Source organism: Podarcis raffonei, chromosome 12, assembly GCF_027172205.1.
Source record: "Podarcis raffonei isolate rPodRaf1 chromosome 12, rPodRaf1.pri, whole genome shotgun sequence".
Lineage (NCBI taxonomy): Eukaryota > Metazoa > Chordata > Lepidosauria > Squamata > Lacertidae > Podarcis > Podarcis raffonei.
Genome location: NC_070613.1, coordinates 32,927,447 through 32,948,093, shown reverse-complemented (window position 1 = coordinate 32,948,093; position 20,647 = coordinate 32,927,447). Strand labels below are relative to the sequence as shown.

Genomic DNA, 20,647 nt, shown 5'->3' with positions numbered 1-20,647 from the left:
ATTCAGTCTGTTTGGTAGGAGTGGGAATTGAGTTAGGCAGAGGATTAAACTGACTGTCAGTCACAGCCATCCTTGACTAGTACACGGAGAAACCGCCGATGACAGGGAACACTCAAGACTCAGCGAACCTAACAGAAAACAATAGGTTTATTCACGACAAGCAAGGGAGTCTCCCTGCAGTGCAGCGGTTTAATATGCACCAGTTACAAGTGACATGATGATCAAACGGCTTTCTGTCCCGCTGACACTACTTCTGGCATGGCTCCGGGTAAGCAAGCAAGTTGTAACAGCAGCCCGATTGGAAACGAAGAGCTTTCGACTCGAATTTCTTGAGGACGATTGGAGGATTTGTTGGCTGGGTAATGGGATATGCCTCTTTTCATCTGCACAGCTTTGGCTTGACTCTGCCAAGGATAGTGGTTACCAGAAGTTTGTAAAAGAGTAAAAAATCAAAAAATCCATTGGATTAAAAAAGAAAGAAAATCCTTTTAATGTCAGCTAAGTGAAAACAGCATGCCCAGTTCATGGCATGCAGTAAATTCTGATTGCCACCAGCAGTCCCTCTATTGCCACCCTTACCAAAGTCATCAATGTGGATAGGCCTTGACTGTCATTGGGCAGGGCACCTGCCCTATCATTAGGCTGAGTGAGGTGGCAAATGCTGACATGTGGAGATGGAGCAGGGCTGCATGAGCCACATGGCCTGCCTAAGTGCCCTAAGCTGCCCTTGAGCGCAGTGGTTATGGATTCAGTCTCACTGCTAGTGTTAAAGAAAAATCCGCTGCCAAACTGGCCACTGTTTATACACAGAACAGGAAAGGCAGCATGGTGTCCCTTTGCCTCAGGCAGCAAAATATCTTGAGCAGATCTTGTTCCGTGACTTTTAAGTTTGATTGAGAGTCTTTGGGGATAAACGTTATCCAAAGTGTTTCCAAAATTCCAAGCACTGGATCACATGCTTACTAACGCTCTCAAAGAATTCTTGAAATTTAGCGAGACCAGACTTACCTTTGCAGAAACCACGCTGATTCTTCAACCAGACTTGTTCTTCTTGCTGGGCCTGTTAAGAATCTGATACCTAATCCAAACTATTTGCGTAGATCTCTTAGTCTGCTATAATATAATGCTTTGTTGAGTTGTACCAGAATAATAAATTCAATAAATAATAACAACAACAACGTTTAAAAATGGCTCTCCTTAGTAATTCTTTGAGAGAGACGATGGTCAATAAGACATTTGACTTTCTTCAGGGAGACTTGTGCTCAAATCCATACACAGCTATCAAAAATCAATAGGTGACTTCAGCTTTCTGAACTTTCTTCTTGAGTTTCCTGTGGAGATGAGCAAGACAAGAACGGACAACATTTTGCCATTGCTTTAGCTTCTGTAAATTAAGACCTTCGTGGCTAAAAGCCAGGCCTAGATCCGATGGGCACAAAGTTACAGGAGGACAGATTTCAGGTGAACATAGAATTGCAGAGTTGGAAGAGACCACGAGGGTCCTCTAATCCTACTCCCTGCAATGCAGGAATCTTTTGCCCAATGTGAGGCTCAACCCCACAACTTAAGAGTCTCCTGCTCTACTGAGCTATCATGAGGAGAAACGTATTAATGGGAAGAGCAGTTTGACAATGGAAGCAATTACCCAGAGGGATGGTGGATGCTCTCTCTCAAGAACTGGCTATTCATCTTTTAGGACTGCTCAAGCTCTGGAATTCCTCAATTGAATGGGGGCTTGGGCCGGATTGCCTACACATCCCCCTCCCTCCAGCTCTATGATTGATTTACAATCTAATGCTTTTTGATGCCAAAATGTTATATTAAAAATGCCTACTCTGAATGAAATTCCAAGTCTGTAATATATGCCCAGTCTCAGTGTATGCTCTTTTGCTGTCTGTGACTAATGGATGTTCTACAAATGCAAAGAAGAGCAAGCTTTCGAGTGAAGCAGGGAAAACCAAGATGGCACAGTAATGAAGAGGCTTATTTGCATCTCCCTGGGCACAAATTCAATCAGGAGCTTCGTGGGCTCTGTTTTGGCTGCAGCGTTTTGGGAGAATTCATTGGATTTCTTATGTTTGCATTGTCTGTGTGTGTAATGGTAGTCTAAGGTTACATGTTTATTAAAAGAAAAGCTATAGGGCTTAGCCAAAATGTGATCATCTCAGATAAAAGCTGATTCATTTTGGCCCAAGGGCAGAATCACTGAAATAAATCCCACTAAGCACTCAAAATCAGGAAGAATCAAAGCTACAAATCTGGCAGGCAAGAGTATTAATCTAGCAGTGCTATATATGTTGCATTATAGTGAGGATTTTAATGTGTTCATTCCTTGCGAGGAAAAAAAAACCCCCACACATCTGCTTTACATTAGGCCTGCAGAGAAGAGTTAAGTTGATTTCAACCACACTGTAGGCACAGAAAACCAATAAATGGTTTCTGGGCCTCTCTCAAAATAACTTCTGATAAGAGCACATCAGCAATTATTCTTGAGCTGCTAGTTTGAGAGCCTAAATATAACATAGGGAGCAAAGCTCGAACTCCTTGGAAACTGGTGAATTCCACAATGCATTGGGAAGGCTCCAGTAACACAGCAGTACCACCATGGCACCAAATGCCTCTGGGCATGCACAGATTGCATTGCTGAAGACTTGGAGGCTTATGGAATCCACTAGATTCCTACATGTTTGCCACCAGAATAGGAGCTTCCAGAATCTAAAACAGATCTTCAGGGGGTTAGGGGAAACGAGTTGAACCTACTGGGTCCATGCATCTCTGTTAAAAGCACAGCACAATCAAAGCAGAAATCCTACATTTCCTCTCAGGTATTTCATGGGCAGATGGGCATTTCTTATCATGTAAGTATACTTTTGTGTTAGTGGAGAAAATAGTATGATGTGTTAAGCTTGTAAGTAGGGATGAATGGATCCACATAGTTGTTTCTCTCTGTTTCTCATTTTTAAGCTTGGTCCTCCCCATTTCTGCATTTGTTTCTTGAAAAACTGTTTTAAAGTCTGTATGAAAATTGATATGTGTTCTTAGGCACATGTATTGCATATTTTAAACGCAATTTTGCACAGCATGTATGCCTTTTTCCCAAACAATTTCCCCTTGGACAGAATGCATTTATGTATGTTATTGCCACTAATGCATGCATTTGTGTGAGCACTTTCCCCTAATATATACATTTTTGTGGCCATTCTTTGGTTGAAGCAGTGCACTGCAAAATTCAGGAAAATGCAAATGTCGTGATGTTGAGGTTCACCATTGGTTCAAGAAATGCAATTTTTGTGGTTTCGCAAATTACTATTTCATGAAACAATGCACAAACCAAAACACAACTCTCCTTTAAAATTCACACGTCTCCAAAGTATTTTTTGGAGAAGTATTTTTTTGGGGGAGGGTTAAACTGATTTATTTGGGGCAAATCAAAAATTCATCCTAGAATTCCTAGTCTCACTTCTCTCTTTCTCAAGTGCTCTCGCAACAAGGTCTTTAAAAGAAATAAGAAACAGCCTGTGTTGCATGGATAAACATAACTTGCTGGAATTTTAATGGAGAGAGACAGTTGAAAATAATGATCCTTTGATTCTATACATTACGAATAACTATAGCAAACAATCTTATAACTAGTGAACCACATACCCATTAGGGTCACTTTATTACAGTTTGAATATGATGACAGTTTCTATCGCTCGGTTTCGAAAATGGTTCCAATTAGAGCTCTCTTTATTCACATATAGTTCACTGAAACAACATCCTTTGGACATGGAAGCACATATGCTTAGTACTTAAACACTTCTGAACAATCCCCTCCCCCAAGTAAAAATAAATAAATTAAGTATGTAAATCTTTTCATTAAATGTGATCTGTTTTGCTTCAGCATAGCCTGTCATACAAAGGAAGGATAAGAATTAATGTGGTGTAGTGGTTAGAGGCATTGGGTTAGGACTAGGAAGATTTAAGTTTGAATTATCACTCAGCCATAAGATCACCAAGGCTGTAATCCTATCTCTGGGAGTAGGCCCCATTGAATTTACCACAGAAACGCCCGTTCTTGTGTTGCCACTCTCCAGACCTCTCATGGAGGAGGCACATGAAGAAGGGCCTCAGATGATGATTGCAGGTTCCAGGCCAGTTCATATGGAGAGAGGAAGTCCTTGAAATTCCGTTCCCCATCCCCCACCCTGCCTTACAGTGAGTTTCAAATTGGTTTAACTAAAAAAAAATCCAGTTGTCAGGCTTCGGGGAATAAGATCCCTCCCCTGGTGGCAGCAAAGAAGCAGATAAAAAAGAAAGAAAGAATGTTGTTGTTGTTTAGTCATTTAGTCGTGTCCGACTCTTTGTGACCCCATGGACCAGAGCACGTCAGGCACTTCTGTCTTCTACTGCCTCCCGCAGTTTGGGCAAACTCATGCTGGTAGCTTCGAGAACACTGTCCAACCATCTCGTCCTCTGTGGTCCCCTTCTCCTTGTGCCCTCCATCTTTCCCAACATCAGGGTCTTTTCCAGGGAGTCTTCTCTTCTCATGAGGTGGCCAAAGTATCAGCTTCAGGATCTGTCCTTCCAGTGAGCACTCAGGGCCGATTTCCTTCAGAATGGATAGGTTTGATCTTCTTGTAGTCCATGGGACTCTCAAGAGTCTCCTCCAGCATCATAATTCAAAAGCATCAATTCTTTGGCGATCAGCCTTCTTTATGGTCCAGAATAGTTCTTACCAATTTTGTTGTTCAGTCGTGTCCGACTCTTCGTGACCCCGTGGACCAGAGCACACCAGGCACTCCTGTCTTCTCTTGCCAGAGACAAAGAAATGCAGTCCCACTCTAGAAATGGTGTTGCTCCAAGTAAAGTCCCACCCCAACCTTCGTCTCCCCTATTCTATGTCAGTCCTGCATCTGCTAATCTGAGCCTTTGCCTCTGAGCTCTCTGTTTTACTACCCTCAATGCTGGTCCTGGGAGAAGGGGTGTGTGTCCAGGAATGCTTTCCAAGGACACTGAGTCTGTCAGCTGTCTCTCCCATGGTGTTTCTACTTCTTCCTGCTGTTCCTCTTCCAATATTTCCCAGCTTCTGCCCTCTGCAGCCTCTGAACTATGCCCTTCTGCAAACCGCTGAATCTATATCTATACTGTCCTCCTGTTTTTGGGAAGGTTTGGGAGAAGGCCCCCACTATTCCTCCTCAGTCCAGCCTCTGACAACAGTACATTTCAATCGCAATCAATTAAATATAAGGAATAGGGGGGAAAAACACCACTGCAGTGTCTGCTAAACCACTAGAAAAATAATTGTCACAATAATGAGAACCACCAGCATAAGCATTAAAATGGATCAGACTAAAAAATACCCATTGGGAACAGCAACAAAAGTGCTAAAACCATTTGCAGTCCTGAAATAAAAGGAAGGTCTTCAGCTGGCCTGAAAACTGATGTTTATGCAGACATCTGGTGAGCTTCTTAAGGGAGAGCATTTCATAAGGGGCAGAGGGAGGGGATGATATTTTTGGATGGAAATGCCCACCATCCTTTACAGTTGGGGCTGTTGGAGTTAGAATGCATGACAAATACTGTGTTGGCTATTCCTGGAGTAGGAATTTCTCTATGGGAAATATGATACTGAAAAGCTATGCATTACTGTGGCTATGCATGCATTCTGGAATAGTCATAAATGGCTTCATGTATGTTAAAGCTTAAATTTGTATGGGAAATTATTTAAGTGGGATGTTGCCAAAACATTTGTTTGATGCTGTATTAAGGATACACCTTTAAAGACTTTGGGGTGGGGTTGGGGACAGCTGCTTCATATTATCTCACAGTACATGTTCCAAGAACAACTGAGGGCTTTTGTTTTTACAGTGTACCCTATATATATAGGGTTTGCAGCTTCAGTGTAAAGTGGAGCCTCATGGAATTGTTTGTTTTGGGGAAAGTTCACATTATCCATTGCCGTTGATTTAGTTCTGAAGCCCGGTTTCCAGTAAACCAACCCAAGAAGTTTGATGAGAGCTGTTCCTGTGAAATAAAATTTCTGAGAATGGAAGGCACAGGGCAATCCAACTGTAACTACAGATAGCAAGAAGCCACATTTTTGGAGCATAACTGATGAGGAAAAAAGTGCACTAGCATGAAGATATCTTTTTACTTTTCTCACCTGCTGAAAGAGATGCATCATAGCCATGTAAAACCTAACAGATGCCCACTTTGTCTCCAATGGAGGCATTTGTAGCAGGAAGGGACCTCTTTTAGAAGAAAAAAACTCTGATAGAAGTAGGGTGACTCTACTGTGCTCAAGCAATACAGAACGTGTACATCACTCAAGCTCCCATAATTTAAATGACTTGCTGTTGAATGTGCCAACAGATGGCACTGACAATGATTGCATTTGAAATGACATCCTGCAACATGGAAATCTTGTGATGTTAGATTGGAGAGGGCTCATTCAAACATAAAATCCACAAACCAGCTGCAACAGTGATCAAGGGACACAGGTGTGAACTGGTCCTCTTTTTAAATTATTATTACATCCAAAGACTGCAGGAGCACTAAAATAAACAGGAGCAGGTCCTTTTGCCATGGCCTGCATCCGTTTAAAGTAGCTACTATTTTTCACGTCATTATTTGAGATTTGCAATCTATCCCTACAGAAGGGATGAGAAAGGTGCAAGACTACAACTCCCATCATCTGTGACCATTGGCTGTGCTGGCACCAACTGATGGGAACTGGAGTGTAACAATACCTGGAGAACCACTGCTTCCCTCTTTCTGCCTTAAGGGATCAGGTCTCAGGAATAAAAGACAATAAATGCAAACTGCTTTCTTGATGCAATCTTATGCATGCCTGCTTAGAACTATTTCCAGTGCACCTTACCCACAGGTAAGTGGAAATAGATATGGAACTGCAGTCTGCATTAAAGGGCCCTCAGGCAGGTGAGGCAATGAAATATATCTAAAAGAGGCAGATAAGAGCAAATGTTGTGTACAAGTGTGCTTGTGTTTGCTTGTCCATTGTGAAGTGTTCAGCAAACAAAGGAAATGAATTCAATTAATGTTAAATTCACCTTGATCTATGTGGCAGTTGATAGCAATTTTATCACTCGCTTTCCAGTTCTCTCTCTTTTTATGTCTCACTTCTGATTAGGTATTGTGTACAAGGAACGATGATGGAACACCGGGCCACAAAATGTACAGAGGAGCTTTCCATCTCTTTAGTGGTGGGTGGGGCCGCTTCCAAGTTTTCTTCGATGCCCTGTGGGTTTCGTTCTTGTATTCTTTCCATTCTTTTATTAGTCAGCAATCACAAAGGGTATTTATAGAACTTTATTATGAGAACTTTTCGGAAGAGCCAAACAGAGTTCTCTCCCCCACAACCTGCTTTCTTTGCCACAGTGTTGAATATACAGGCTTATTTTACATAATCAGAAATAGATGTAAGGAAACACCCTGTGGTTCTCCATTGCAGAAAGTGGGGCTGCTTTAAAGGTACAGTCAAAATGAAAGAGCTTAAAGACCTAGACAAGATGTAGGTTGTTTTAAAAATGGACCAAATAAGTTTTTACGCAGCCCATCTCTTTTGCTTAATAGCATCTTAGGAGGATGTCAATTGCCTTCAGCTTCAAAGCATCTTAAGTACTTCACCATGGACATGAGTCAGTAGGAAAGAAGGGTGAAATAGAGTGCTATAGACAGATTCCCCCCCCCCCGGGGTACCAGAAAAAGGGCTTGGCCTAGTACTAAAACAAGAGGTGGAGGAGGGGGAGAGAAGCTGCCCACAGTGAAGGGGAAAGTATGTTTTCTTTAAAGAATGTCTCTAGGTAGGCCATTTCTAAACTCACCTGCCACCTTTTGACAGCCAGGTTTTGTTTTGCTTGCTCTTTTATTTTTTAAAAAACTGAAGATTGAGCTAAATGCATTGTGATTGGGCCTCTAGGGCAAGGAACCAAAGTAATGAAAGTACAACTAGATGAAAGGACAGAAAGCCAGAGGGAAAATAAACTATATCCACACACACACACACCACTTTAGAAAGAATTCCAGAGCTTTTCCTAAAAAATGGCCACAAGGGAAAAGGCAGAGACAAGGAACTTATATTTTTGTAGCTAACATTCTGTATTGTTCATGCTCTGCTGCCTGACACTTTTAAATTGCATCTGAGATAAGGGGATTTCACCCAGTCGCTGCGTTCAATTGGTACTTGCCCCAAATGCTTTTGAGCATTCAAGGGGTGTGGTTCTGAATCATAGCACTGGACTTGCCCCCTGAGGTAGCACAAGAAGCACGGTCAGTAAACGGGAGCACAAGTACAAATAAATGAAACTGTGAGTGCCATCACTTCAAAGTGACTGAAAATACTGTTCACCTGCAACACTCTGAAATGAGGTGACTGGAGGAACTTCGATTCCACAGTGCTCAACCTACACAGCACACAGTTGTAAGGAATATGTCTAGCTTTGAGCGTGAGCAAGCACTGGGCCATTAAAGCACAAAGAAAACAAAGCACACAATGTCAGAAGAGAAGAGAATTTATTCTGAAATACACACAGGGAAGGGGAATCTGTGGCCTTCCAGATGTTTGTTGGGTTACAACTTATCTTACTGTTAAGCCATGCTGACTGCGGCTGAAGAGACTTGGGAGCACATCTAGAGGGCTACGGCTTCTCCATTCTTGCTATAATACAAAAAGCTGGGAGCAATAATTGCTATGTGCTTACAATGAACACACATTCTAGAAACGCACACGTGAACGAGCTGCACAAAAATGCACACATCACCACATTCCAAAGATTTTGCAGCTGAGTGACAGTTCACACCCCTTTTTTTTACACCTCTTTTCATACAGCTAATTGCAAATTCAGGGGCTATTTTCCCATGGAACACAAAACCTTTCTGGTATGCACACTCCTTGGACAGATTTCTTTTAACACCTGAAAGCAACTGCCTTTCATAAATACTGCATGGCTGCCTTGCGCATGCAGATGACTGCCTGCAAAAACAGCTCATGGAACTGGGACACTCCACTGAATGCACCATGTATTCACATATCCCTTGAAACAACAAACAGCAACAGATCAATGTGTATTTGCACACAAACCATGTTTTCGGGTTGCTAATTCCAACGAGGCTGTCTACTGGAATGGGTCTGCAAGGATATTTTATGCAAGACTGAAGAATAGAAACCAAATTTAGTTTTCCGCCATACTCCATAGCAACAGAGGGGGAAAACCTACAGCCTTCCAGATGTTGCTGAAGATAATACGTGGTACTTAAATGGAAATAACGACTCCCACCATCCCTGACCACTGGCCATGTTGGCTGGGATGGGTGTTCTGCCACATCTGGAGCACTGCAGGTCTTCCACTTGTACCAGTAGAATGTTAAATGCTGCATTTCATCCTGGCAGCTAAAGGTAACTGATTTTTAAGTCTAAGGGGTAGAGTTAAATTTTGTGGCCGAGAGCTACAAGTGACCTTTTCATTTTTCCTGTCTTATATACGAAAGGGAAGTTGAAGCTCACCTCAGTATGCCTGTAAAACAAAATGCTTTTGTTCTAGAGCAGCCTTTCTCAACCTGTGGGTCCCCAGATGTTGTTGAACTACAACTCCCATCACCCCTAGCTAGCAAGGCCAGAGCTCAGGGATGATGGGAGTTGTAGTCCAACAACATCTGGGGACCCACAGGTTGAGAACCGCTGTATCTAGAGGCTTCAATGTGAAGGGTACCAAAACAGCTGGAACAGCAGCATCCCAATCTGTGTCACACATTCACAAAGCATTCAACAGAGGTGAACAATTCTACATTAAAGTACCGTATTTTTCGTTCTATAGGGCGCACCGGCCCATAGGACGCACCTCGTTTTTTGGGGGGGGAAATGAATAAAAAAAATTTATTCCCCCCCCCAGCCGCGGCTGCCGCCCCAAGCCTTGCGCACACCTGCCCGAAGCACGGGGCGCCCTCCGGAGGGCTCCGCATGCTTCGGGGTGCAGGCTGCCGCCCCAAGTCTTGCGCGCCCGGCGGGAGCTCCCGTCGGGCGCGCAAGGCTTGCAGACACTCGCTCGAAGCTTCGGGTGACAGGCTGCCGCCCCAAGCCTCGCGCGCCCGTCGGGACCTCCCGCCGGGCGCGCAAGGCTTGCAGACACTCGCCTGAAGCACGGAGAGCCCTCGGGGGGCTCCCCGTGCTTCGGGCGACAGGCTGCCGCCCCAAGCCTCGCGCGCCCGTCGGGACCTCCCGCCGGGCGCGCAAGGCTTGCAGACACTCGCCTGAAGCACGGAGAGCCCTCGGGGGGCTCCCCGTGCTTCGGGCGACAGGCTGCCGCCCCAAGCCTCGCGCGCCCGTCGGGACCTCCCGCCGGGCGCGCAAGGCTTGCAGACACTCGCCTGAAGCACGGAGAGCCCTCGGGGGGCTCCCCGTGCTTCGGGTGACAGGCTGCCGCCCCAAGCCTCGCGCGCCCGTCGGGACCTCCCGCCGGGCGCGCAAGGCTTGCAGCCTGTCGCCCCAAGCACGGAGAGCCCTCCGGAGGCCTCCCCGTGCTCCGGGCGACAGGCTGCCGCCCCAAGCCTCCCGCGCCCGTCGGGACCTCCCGCCGGGCGCGCAAGGCTTGCAGCCTGTCGCCCCAAGCACGGAGAGCCCTCCGGAGGCCTCCCCGTGCTTCGGGCGACAGGCTGCCGCCCCAAGCCTCGCGCGCCCGTCGGGACCTCCCGCTGGGCGCGCAAGGCTTGCAGACACTCGCCCGAAGCACGGAGAGCCCTCCGGAGGCCTCCCCGTGCTTCGGGCGACAGGCTGCCGCCCCAAGCCTCGCGCGCCCGTCGGGACCTCCCGCCGGGCGCGCAAGGCTTGCAGACACTCGCCCGAAGCACGGAGAGCCCTCCGGAGGCCTCCCCGTGCTCCGGGCGACAGGCTGCCGCCCCAAGCCTCACGCGCTTGGCGGGACCTCCCGCCGGCACGCAAGGCTTGCGGACACTTGCCGGGGCTGCAGGCTGCTGCCCGCAAGCCTTGTGAGCCTGCGGGAACTCCCGCCGGGCTTGCAAGGCTTGCGGATAGCTTCCTGAAGCCTGGAGAGCGAGAGGGGTCGGTGCGCACCGATGCCTCTCGCTCTCCAGGCTTCAGCGAAAGCCTGCATTCGCACCATAGGACGCACACACATTTCCCCTTCATTTTTGGAGGGGAAAAAGTGCGTCCTATGGTGCGAAAAATACGGTACATAAGGGTAGAGTTTGAGAAGAAAGCAGTATGTTGGACTCTGATGTCAGCTCTCAACCCAGCTAAAAGTTATCCTTTATGGAGTTGTCAGTGTTTCGAAGACAATTTCTCTGAAATCCCACAACCAAAAAAACGAAATATTATGGTTGCAGTCGAAAGGTTCCCATGCGGAGTTGTGTAGCATCAACCTTGTGCCAGTCCGCTCTTCTGTGCGGTCCTAATAATGTGAGCAGAATTACATACCACTGTCATAGTGCTGAAGAGGAGATCTATCTGCTGAGATGTAGCCAAAGGAAGAGAGTACCAGCCTTGTACAAAAACATGCTTCTGTGCGTGGGACCCATCTTGTTTGAATAAAAATATTGTCTAATATTATCCAAGGTCAGGTCTAGCATTTGGAAATTCTCACTGGGGGGTCAGTGTCAGAACAAATCCTATGGTCAAAAAAACGCCCCCCTTTACTTCCTCCCTCGTCACACGCAGGCCTTAGATCTGGACCTTAATTATGCTTAGAGGAGACCCAATACAACAATGGAACTTAAAATATAGTTACCACTGAAGTCCCACTAGCTTTAATGGGTTTCTCCTAAGCATAACAAAGTCTAGATCAGAGCTTTCCAAACTTTTCATGTTGGTGACACACTTTTTAGACATGCATCATTTCGCGACACAGTAATTCAGTTTTACTAGCAAACTGGAGGTTAAACTAATGCCTTTCCAGCCCTGGGAGGAGCACTGAGCGCACTCACGCAACACACCTACACACTGCAGCCGACACACTAACATGATGCAACACAGTTTGGAAAGCTCTGGTCTAGATCCACCTCAATTGTTTTAAAAGTAGCAGCAAGAACTAGGTGAAGCCTCATTTTGAATTCTATCATCCTTTCCACTCTGTTCTGTTTGGCACTTGAAGGAGGGGTTTAAAGGCACCAAAAGCATTTTGAAATTCTTTCTGTTACTGGGGAGTAACATGAACTCAGCTGGTACCTTTGCCAGAGACAGACACCTGAGGGAGTATGCAACAGATGGTTAGAGAGAGGGAGGTCCAGCAATGTTGGATCTTGTGTATGAAAGAGGGTTGTCCATCCCAAGCAGTCCTGGAAACCAAGTTATACAATATACTTTCAAGTGTCTGTATTATCTTCTAGAACTAGGAATAAAGTATGGTGTGCTGTGGAAAAAATTACGTATTAGCTCTAGTCAGGTGATATTTTATTGTCGTATATTATGCTTTACAAGTTTGACTGAAGCTCATTAAAAGCACTATAAAATTATACCCCAACACGTAAGAAATTAACTGCATGACATAAAGCATAGATAACAAAGGGTGATGGGAGACAGACGGAAAGGGGAAAAGCCAAGACAGAATCTACAAAAATGGGTAGTCTAATACTGATTAAAACTAGGAAATAATTTGCTTGGAGGTGGGAGGGTAAGTGTGGGGTTGGTGGGGTGATAAGTCAGCAATTCATCACTTTTGAGAACAGTTTGGTGTAGATCAACAGTGCACCACCAATACACAGGTTTGTTACATATAGATGCAGCTAATGCAGAGAAACAAGTTGATATTACACATAACAGAATTAAACTAGGCTACAATAAAGCAGTACACCAGTTTGTACTGCAGCCTTGGCACTTAGTGGCGGGATCATATTTGGTTTAGCAGAAGTGATATGATATGCAGGTCTCAATTTGTTGTGGAGTTTAATGTTTTGTTTTTGTTTTGGTCTTTTTCTTTAAAAAAACAACCCTACATTATCCCTTTGAACCTTTCACATTTTACAGTACAGCTACTGATTGTCAACATTACTCTTGTAATAATAATAAGAAGAAGATACTGTTACAAAAAATATTACAGCAATTGTTTGGAAAGAAGATAATAAGAAGCAATCAATGGCTACTAATCTAATGCATTTAGTGATGGCCAAAGCAAAGTTCAATGCTTAAAGGGCATTATAGCCCAAGCTTCATAGCTATTATTGAAACATAGTATCAAACAATATTTCCTTTTTAAAAGCAGCGCTAGATCCTAAATTTGAAGGTCTACAAACTGCCTGGCTATCTTTTCTAGAAGGACAAATTTACATGATTTGTGTAAGCAAAATTTTACCATGACTCAATTTAAGATGAAAACAACAACACCGCTTTCAAGTGATTAAAATGAGTAGCCACCTCCCGCTATCCATACAACCTTACCCTTAAAAACATTCCTTCTTGTTATATATACGTATATATATATATAAAAACTTAACTGAAACTCTTTTCTCATCAAAAATTTAAACACCACCCTGGAGGGAGTTGGTTTATTATTTTTTTCTTTTTTGAAGAGTCTACACTGTCATTTACATTATACATATGTATGCAATAGACATTTTAATAATATGGAATAACACTTTAAAATTAACTGTTTGTAAAATATTTTACAAAGACATCATTAAATGGTGCTTATTACATATTAACAGCATGTAAGGATATTCACTTGTTTGAACATGTACACATCCATCCCTCCCTCCCTCCCCCATTTAAACTACTATGAAACACCAAACATTGGTGTATGCGGTTCTAAAAATCCTCAGATAAAAATCCAATACAATGTTTTCCATTTTTAAAAACAAAGCTTAAAATATCCTTTTTTTTGTTACAAGGATCATCTCTCTCTAATTTTGAACTAAAATAAATTTTCAGTTTTTTCATCTCTTGAACAAAGACATTTAAAGTGAATTCACATACACATAGAAAGATAGCTTTTTCTTTTTAGAGTGCAATCATCAGGGATATTTAACATGAACAGACCCTCTCCCCACTGGAACGGTTGAAAAACAGCAGCCAATCAAAATTTGACCCTCAGTGTAGAAATTTTATTTTACAAAAGTAAACTTTAGTACTATTTGCTACTGAGACATTGCTTTCCACTGGTTTTTTAAAATTAACCTATCTCAATAACCACTTTAAATGGAAGTATTTGCATAGAGCAGCCTTGTACTTTTTTTTTTTAAGAGACCATTTGACAAGTGTTGTAACACAAGATAAGGCACATGTTTTCAGTATTTGAAATTCAGAGCTAATTCCAAGGAGACAATTTTCTCCTAAAAGGTTTCTGTTTTTACCCTGTTCTACCTGAAGAATGCAGAAAAGCAACAAAACACAAAATCAAAAATCCCAGTCTTTTAACAAAGTAAAAACTCTGCACATATAGAATAATATCAAATTCTAAAGAAAAACAATATACATTTAATAGAGAAGGAATACACTGCTTATAGGTCTCTAGCTTTTTAAAAACAAACCAAAGTAATCACTAAATAGTCACAAAGTAAATATGATTTGTTCTTACAGTGAATCTCCTTTTTCCTAACAAGCTCCTTTCTGAAATAAGGTAGCAAAGTTGTGAGGCACTTAAGGCTAACTGTAAAGGAGGAATGCAACGGATTTGGTTGTACAAAACCTAAAACTGTGTATCAAACCCTTGTATTAAACCGTCTACTAAAGTGCTAGAACCTGACATGTAAAGTAAAAGGATAAGCTGAAAAACTACTAAATAAAGTTAACTGAAGAAAAGACATAAAAAATTGAGTGCTTCACTTGCTCCTCTATTTAGAACATGGCTTTTTAAAAGGCCTAAAATAACCTAAGATTAACTATCTTATACCATTCCAAATAAGATTGTCGAAAGTGCCCATTTTATCTGCTAAACATAAAACCATTTGCCTTATCTTATGTTCTACAATGTGATGCAGTAATATTGCAATAGTGCATGTTTTCACACTCACTGAAAATTACATGTGCACACTTTTAGGCCACGATTACAGCTCCAACTTCCACCTATGAATATTAGGTTTGGGATGACAAATCCTATATGCATGCGTTTTAAGTGCAACCACACATGATTTTCAATTTCTATTCAATAATCCAGTCCTGATCTCTTTCTCTATATGACTTTGTTCTTGAACTACATAAAACCACTGGATGCCAAATCAGAGAAAGATCTGGATTCTGCTGGATGATGAAGAGGCTGAAGATGTGTTCCAGGCTGGGTGTTGACAACATCTAATTGCGGTGGATATGCATCATTCATATTTCCTCCATTAAAACTATTCTGGAACTAGAAAAAAAAGGCAAAGTCTTATTAAAGATAAATTGCTTTCTTCTTAACACTGCTAATTTATATCCATGTACAGAATAAATGATCTTGCATGCAGTATCCTAATTTCACTGCTTAAGCAGAAACTATTTGATCCCAGCTAAGCTAGTTGCACTCGGGTCCTTTGGGAGCCAATGTGAAAAGTTATTTCAATGAAAACTAAATGCAACTTATCCCAACACCTGTAAAATATGTAACACAGAATCTTAACGGGACACATTTAACAGGTAGTGGAAAGGACAACTGTTTTCTTTCCCAGCTACCTGAAATGATTCTTGCCTAGCAGGAAAGATTGGTTTCTGCTGAATGAAGAGAAAAGATTTCATTTCCCCCATTTCTTCTTCTAAGTCTCTCCATATAATACAGGTGTGTGTGGTGTGGTGTGTGTGTGTGTTTAAAAAACAACTTATGGTTTTCATCTTCCTAGCACAGTATCTACCTAATATCTGCTCAAGCAGGCCTGTTTCATCCACCTCACCTCAAGAGGATACCCTCAACAGTCCATAGGTGCTGGATGCTGGCAGCATGGGCAAGCTCATTGGAGGTTTTATAATTTGCTTTTTAAAAGTACAAACTAATATAATTCTGCATACTTTGGCAGTCTACCAAGTATGTGGAACATACCACCTAATTTTAGGGTATTCCATTCCAATGCCAAATTATTAGAAGTTATTATGGTGATGAATTTGCTCTTAAAATTTTCAGAAAATTTATGAATTCTGAATCTTTTGATACATGTTTAGCTAAACAGCCTCAGAGTATTTTGCATTTGGCAGCAGCAGATATTCACTGCTATTTAGTGCCCTCTGGATTTTGCTCTAATTTCACTCGCCCACCTACCCATGAAAACATTATTTCACAGGCAGCAAAGATCACATTTCAGTCTTTGAAACAAAGATCTAAATTTCATTTTGTTTCAAATGCTTTAGTTTCAAGCTCTAACACAGGCAACATCAACAAAAGCAGAAGTAAAACATCTAGCCTGGTTTCCGAATATGCAACATCTTCTGATTGAAGAAGTGTTCTATCAAATAGATTATACACAAGTATCAAATACAAATAACTGCATTTCTAACACTATAACTTATATATGCCGTGTACAATCCTAGACATGGCTATTCAGAAATAATCCCCAATGAGTTCAATGGACTTATTCCTACATAAATGTGTACACGTCTGCAGCCTAAAATATATACCACTATGAACTGCTGCAACCTCCTGAAACCTATTTAGACTTTTGGATACTGAGCCATTTGACAGCTCTGAAATCTTTTTGTCAGTTGTAGAGAAAAATTATAACAAAATCCAATGACTTGGAAGATAAAGCATATTTTGTATCACTTGATCTGACCACAGGTAAATCTCGGCACCTTAACAGGTCAAAAATTTAATTTATATTTCTGTCAGTTAGAATATTTTGGAGCCTGTTTTCCGGCTACCCCTAACTTTAGATCTTTCTAGTTTATATAACGGAAGTTCCACTAGCTCTTGTCTGAATCATTCCATTCACTGAACTCTTCCTCTTAAGAGTGTTTTCAAGTTCATTTCAGGCCAAAAGGAGATGCTCCAAAAAGCCTGAAGAGAATTCTTCTTAAAATGAGTATAAAGTGCATCAAAAAATTACACATCAGCACCCTCAGAAATGGCTATAAATCATAAAGACAATCCAGCTCTATTAAATGCAACGTTCTACAATGCAATTTTTGTTGAGACATGAATAATCACATGATCCAAATAATTACACCGAGAGGATGTATAATGATAAATACAGGCATTAATAAAAAGTCTCTTTGTGGGATGCACGGTGGATGCGTATGCAAAGGCTAGTGATGTTCTCTTAAAAAGTGGACTTGGATGGCCCCAGAGGAGGTTTTCTAAAAGATCAATAGCACCAACTAAGGCCAACGAAAGTGCAGCCAAGGGCTGTGCAAGCATACACTCCAAACTGCCAGAGCATGTTCTACCCCAAGTCATTGACCTTTATAGCAAGAGATCTAAATCCTACAAGCACAAAGCTTTAATGAAGAGTTTCGTAGAATGCACAACTTATCATGTCATGGTTTGGCATTATATGCAAGAGTAGAGGAAAACCAAGCTTTAGCCTTATGTGCTTCCTTCCTCCTCTTGCGTGCTGGGGTTGTTTTCTTTTTCAGAAATGCAGTGTTTCATAAAATTAACTGGTAACATATTGAATTGATACAAGTCAAATCTAAAAGCAATGTTATCAACAATTTTTTTCCAGGTGACTGCTCTTAGAAAAGCACATATTCTGATGCACACAAGCATTATAAAACTATTGTTTCAGTGCCTTTCTCCCCTTTAATATCAAAATTTTATTTGAAACCCACGTTGAAGGTCTTGACTTTGAGCAGCAAACACCTGACAAATATGTTATTTAATCCTGACAGTTCTAACCCCCCCCCCCACATTTTTTCATCAACATGATGGGTGATTGTTCACTGGTGTCTGTGCATGAGCGGAATGGCCTTTTGCTTGTGCAGCAAGACTTCTTCTGCCTCTCCTCCCATTTGTAGCCCCCTCCCAAATCTGCTCCAGAGGGATAAGAGACATTCAGAGGCAGGTGAGGGAGGTTCAGGGAACTCTGGGGGTGGGAAGGAGAGTAAAGTGAAAGTTGGGTTGGGAAAGAGAAAGTCCACTTACACTATACTGAATTTCACCAGGTATGAGGAAGTCAGCCTCTTTGATTTCAATGGATCAAAAGAGAGATGATATTAGGGACGCGGGTGGTGCTGTGGGTTAAACCACAGAGGCTAGGACTTGCCGATCAGAAGGTCGGCGGTTCGAATCCCCCAACGGGGTGAGCTCCCGTTGCTCGGTCCCTGCTCCTGCCAACCTAGCAGTTCGAAAGCATGTCAAAGTGCAAGTAGATAAATAGGTACCGCTCTGGTGGGAAGTAAAGAGCGTTTCCGTGCACTGCTCTGGTTCGCCAGAAGCGGCTTAGTCATGCTGGCCACATGACCCGGAAGCTGTACGCAGGCTCCCTCGGCCAATAAAGCGAGATGGACCTAACGACTGGACCTAATGGTCAGGGGTCCCTTTACCTTTTTACACAAATAAAAAAGCTTAAATTTGATAAGATTTCATATGTCATTATCTGTAAGCATCTATTGAGACATGGAGCTGTTAAAAAATATATAGTTTGTTCAATTCATGTTTACTGAAATGAATAAGAGCAGCATGATTGCTGTTATATTTATTAAGACAATGTGCAAATTTGGCATAATCTAGTTTAATGGCCAGGGATGGTCCCTGTAGCCTCATGCCATTCCTTATCATGCAGTTTTTCCAACTATCCAACACTTCCTCTTGCCTAGGTACAAATTGCTGTTGTTGTTATAGCTTATGGGAATTTCACATCCATGGCCATTACACTTGCAGTCCATAATGTTTATTACATGCCAAGTTTGTGTAAACAAGAATAATTCACTGTGGCTTCCGAACAGCACATGTTTTCAATGTGATTTTTAAAGATGAATTTTTTTGCTGCAAGACATGGAGAGTATGGTCAGTGAAGTGATCTTGGGGGAACTGTCACAAGGGACTTTATACACCAAAGGATGCTACATTTTAGAAATCAATCTAGATCCCAAAGCTGCAGTTGAAGAAGACATAAACTGTTTTTCAAAAAATCCTAACAGGATGAATGTGAGTCCTTCTAGAAAACCTCTAGTTTGGAATCTGGATATATGCTCCAAGCTAAGCAAAGAGAATGGCAAACCAAACAATGGGCTTGTGTGAAAGTTTCTTTACATTTGTTGCCTGACACATACTATATGGCACATAAAAGTCTATTTTGGTTTTGAACATTATACTTCTATAACACTTGTTGGGGACAATTGCCAACTAATGAAAACTACTGTGGATGAATATTTAGCTGTGGGCTTTGTTATAGGGTCTCAGACTCAGAATTCAAACTTACTGGAGTAAAAAAAAAAAAGTTTCAATGCATACTAAAGTAAAGCTTCAAGCTGGGTGAGTCAGAGAGCTACTGAATGAGTCAAATATAATAGCTTGAAGGCAGACCCAGCTGCACTTCAAACAATGATGGAAAAATGTCAACTATTACAGCTATGGAAGGATTACAGTTCTAGCCACGCAACACTGTACTAAAAGTTGAAAACATAGCTTTAAGCAGTGGCCAGCTTCTAATATCTTGTAGTGTTTTGATTTTTCCCCCCATTCATCTACAGCAGTACTTCGCCAGCGGAGGGTCTGGGGCCATCAGTGGGCCCATGTCTACGACTAGATGGGCATCCAGTGCTTGGGCATACTGTAGCCTATTGGACTGACCAATGCAAGCGCAGCAGCATCTTGCAAGCATGGCACATAGGAACATGTGGTGGTGATTCTGAGAGCAAGGTTGTAGCATGCAAAGTCGGAGGGGAGGAAAGAAAGAAAGATAGAGCGATGGAAAACAGATGATGGACAGACTGAGTAGCAGTTTAGAGAAAGAAGAGAGTCTGAGGGAGACGAAAAGGAGAAGTGCCTACAACTGCAATATGCAGTCATACCTCATGTTACGTTTGCTTCATGTTACGTTCTTTCAGGTTACGTCCCGCGGCAACCCGGAAGTACCAGAAAGGGTTACTTCCGGGTTTCGCTGCTCACGCATGCGCAGAAGTGCAAAATGACATCACACGCATGCACAGAAGCGGCAAATCACAACCCGCGGGTGTGCAGATGCACCGCTGTGCGTTGCACTCTTTTCATGTTGCGAACGGGCCTCCAGAATGGGTCCCGTTCACAACCAGAGGTACCAATGTATATATAAATAAAATCAACAACATCAGGGAACAGAGAAGGGAGGGGAAGTTGTTATAAGAGCAGGAAATATAAAAAGAGAAGAGATGTGAAGGAAGTCAGCAGGTTGGTTTTTTGGGGTAGGGATAAGGTTATTTCACGGTGTGAGGTGACAGATTCAGTGCAAAAGGAGAAGGCAAGAATAAATGACAGGAATGACTCTTGAGACACATAGAGTGGGAGAGAAAATATAAAACAAAACACTTTCTCCACAAGGAGCCCCTGGTTTAGCAAATTCTACCTAAAATGGGGATGCTGAGTCACACCTCCAGAGCCAATGCCTCTATTTAGGTTGAGAAAAGCTGAAGGATGGACCTCCTTGCCACAAGGAAATTTATGTGGCAAAAAAATTAGCAATTTTCAAAGAGAAAGTAGGTGTCAATAGAAAATGCCAGTAACTCCCAGCTGGTTATGCCAAGCTCTGCCTCATTTTGTGACTGATTCTGCCTTTGGCTCTGTCATTTTCTGGCTCTCGTGAATTTTCAGCCCTCTCAAGT

General features: G+C 42.5%; 1 protein-coding gene across 2 annotated transcripts in view; it reads right to left on the bottom strand.

Moving 5' to 3' along the window:
- Nucleotides 1-12,386: 12,386 nt before the first annotated feature.
- Nucleotides 12,387-20,647, bottom strand: part of AHR (aryl hydrocarbon receptor) — a 48,484-nt gene continuing 40,223 nt past the window's right edge. For both annotated transcript variants that reach the window (XM_053409536.1, XM_053409537.1), the window contains one exon: nucleotides 12,387-15,290. In XM_053409536.1, coding sequence (XP_053265511.1) covers nucleotides 15,138-15,290 — 153 coding nt within the window. In that variant the 3' untranslated portion in view covers nucleotides 12,387-15,137. The remainder of the gene's footprint in view (nucleotides 15,291-20,647) is intronic.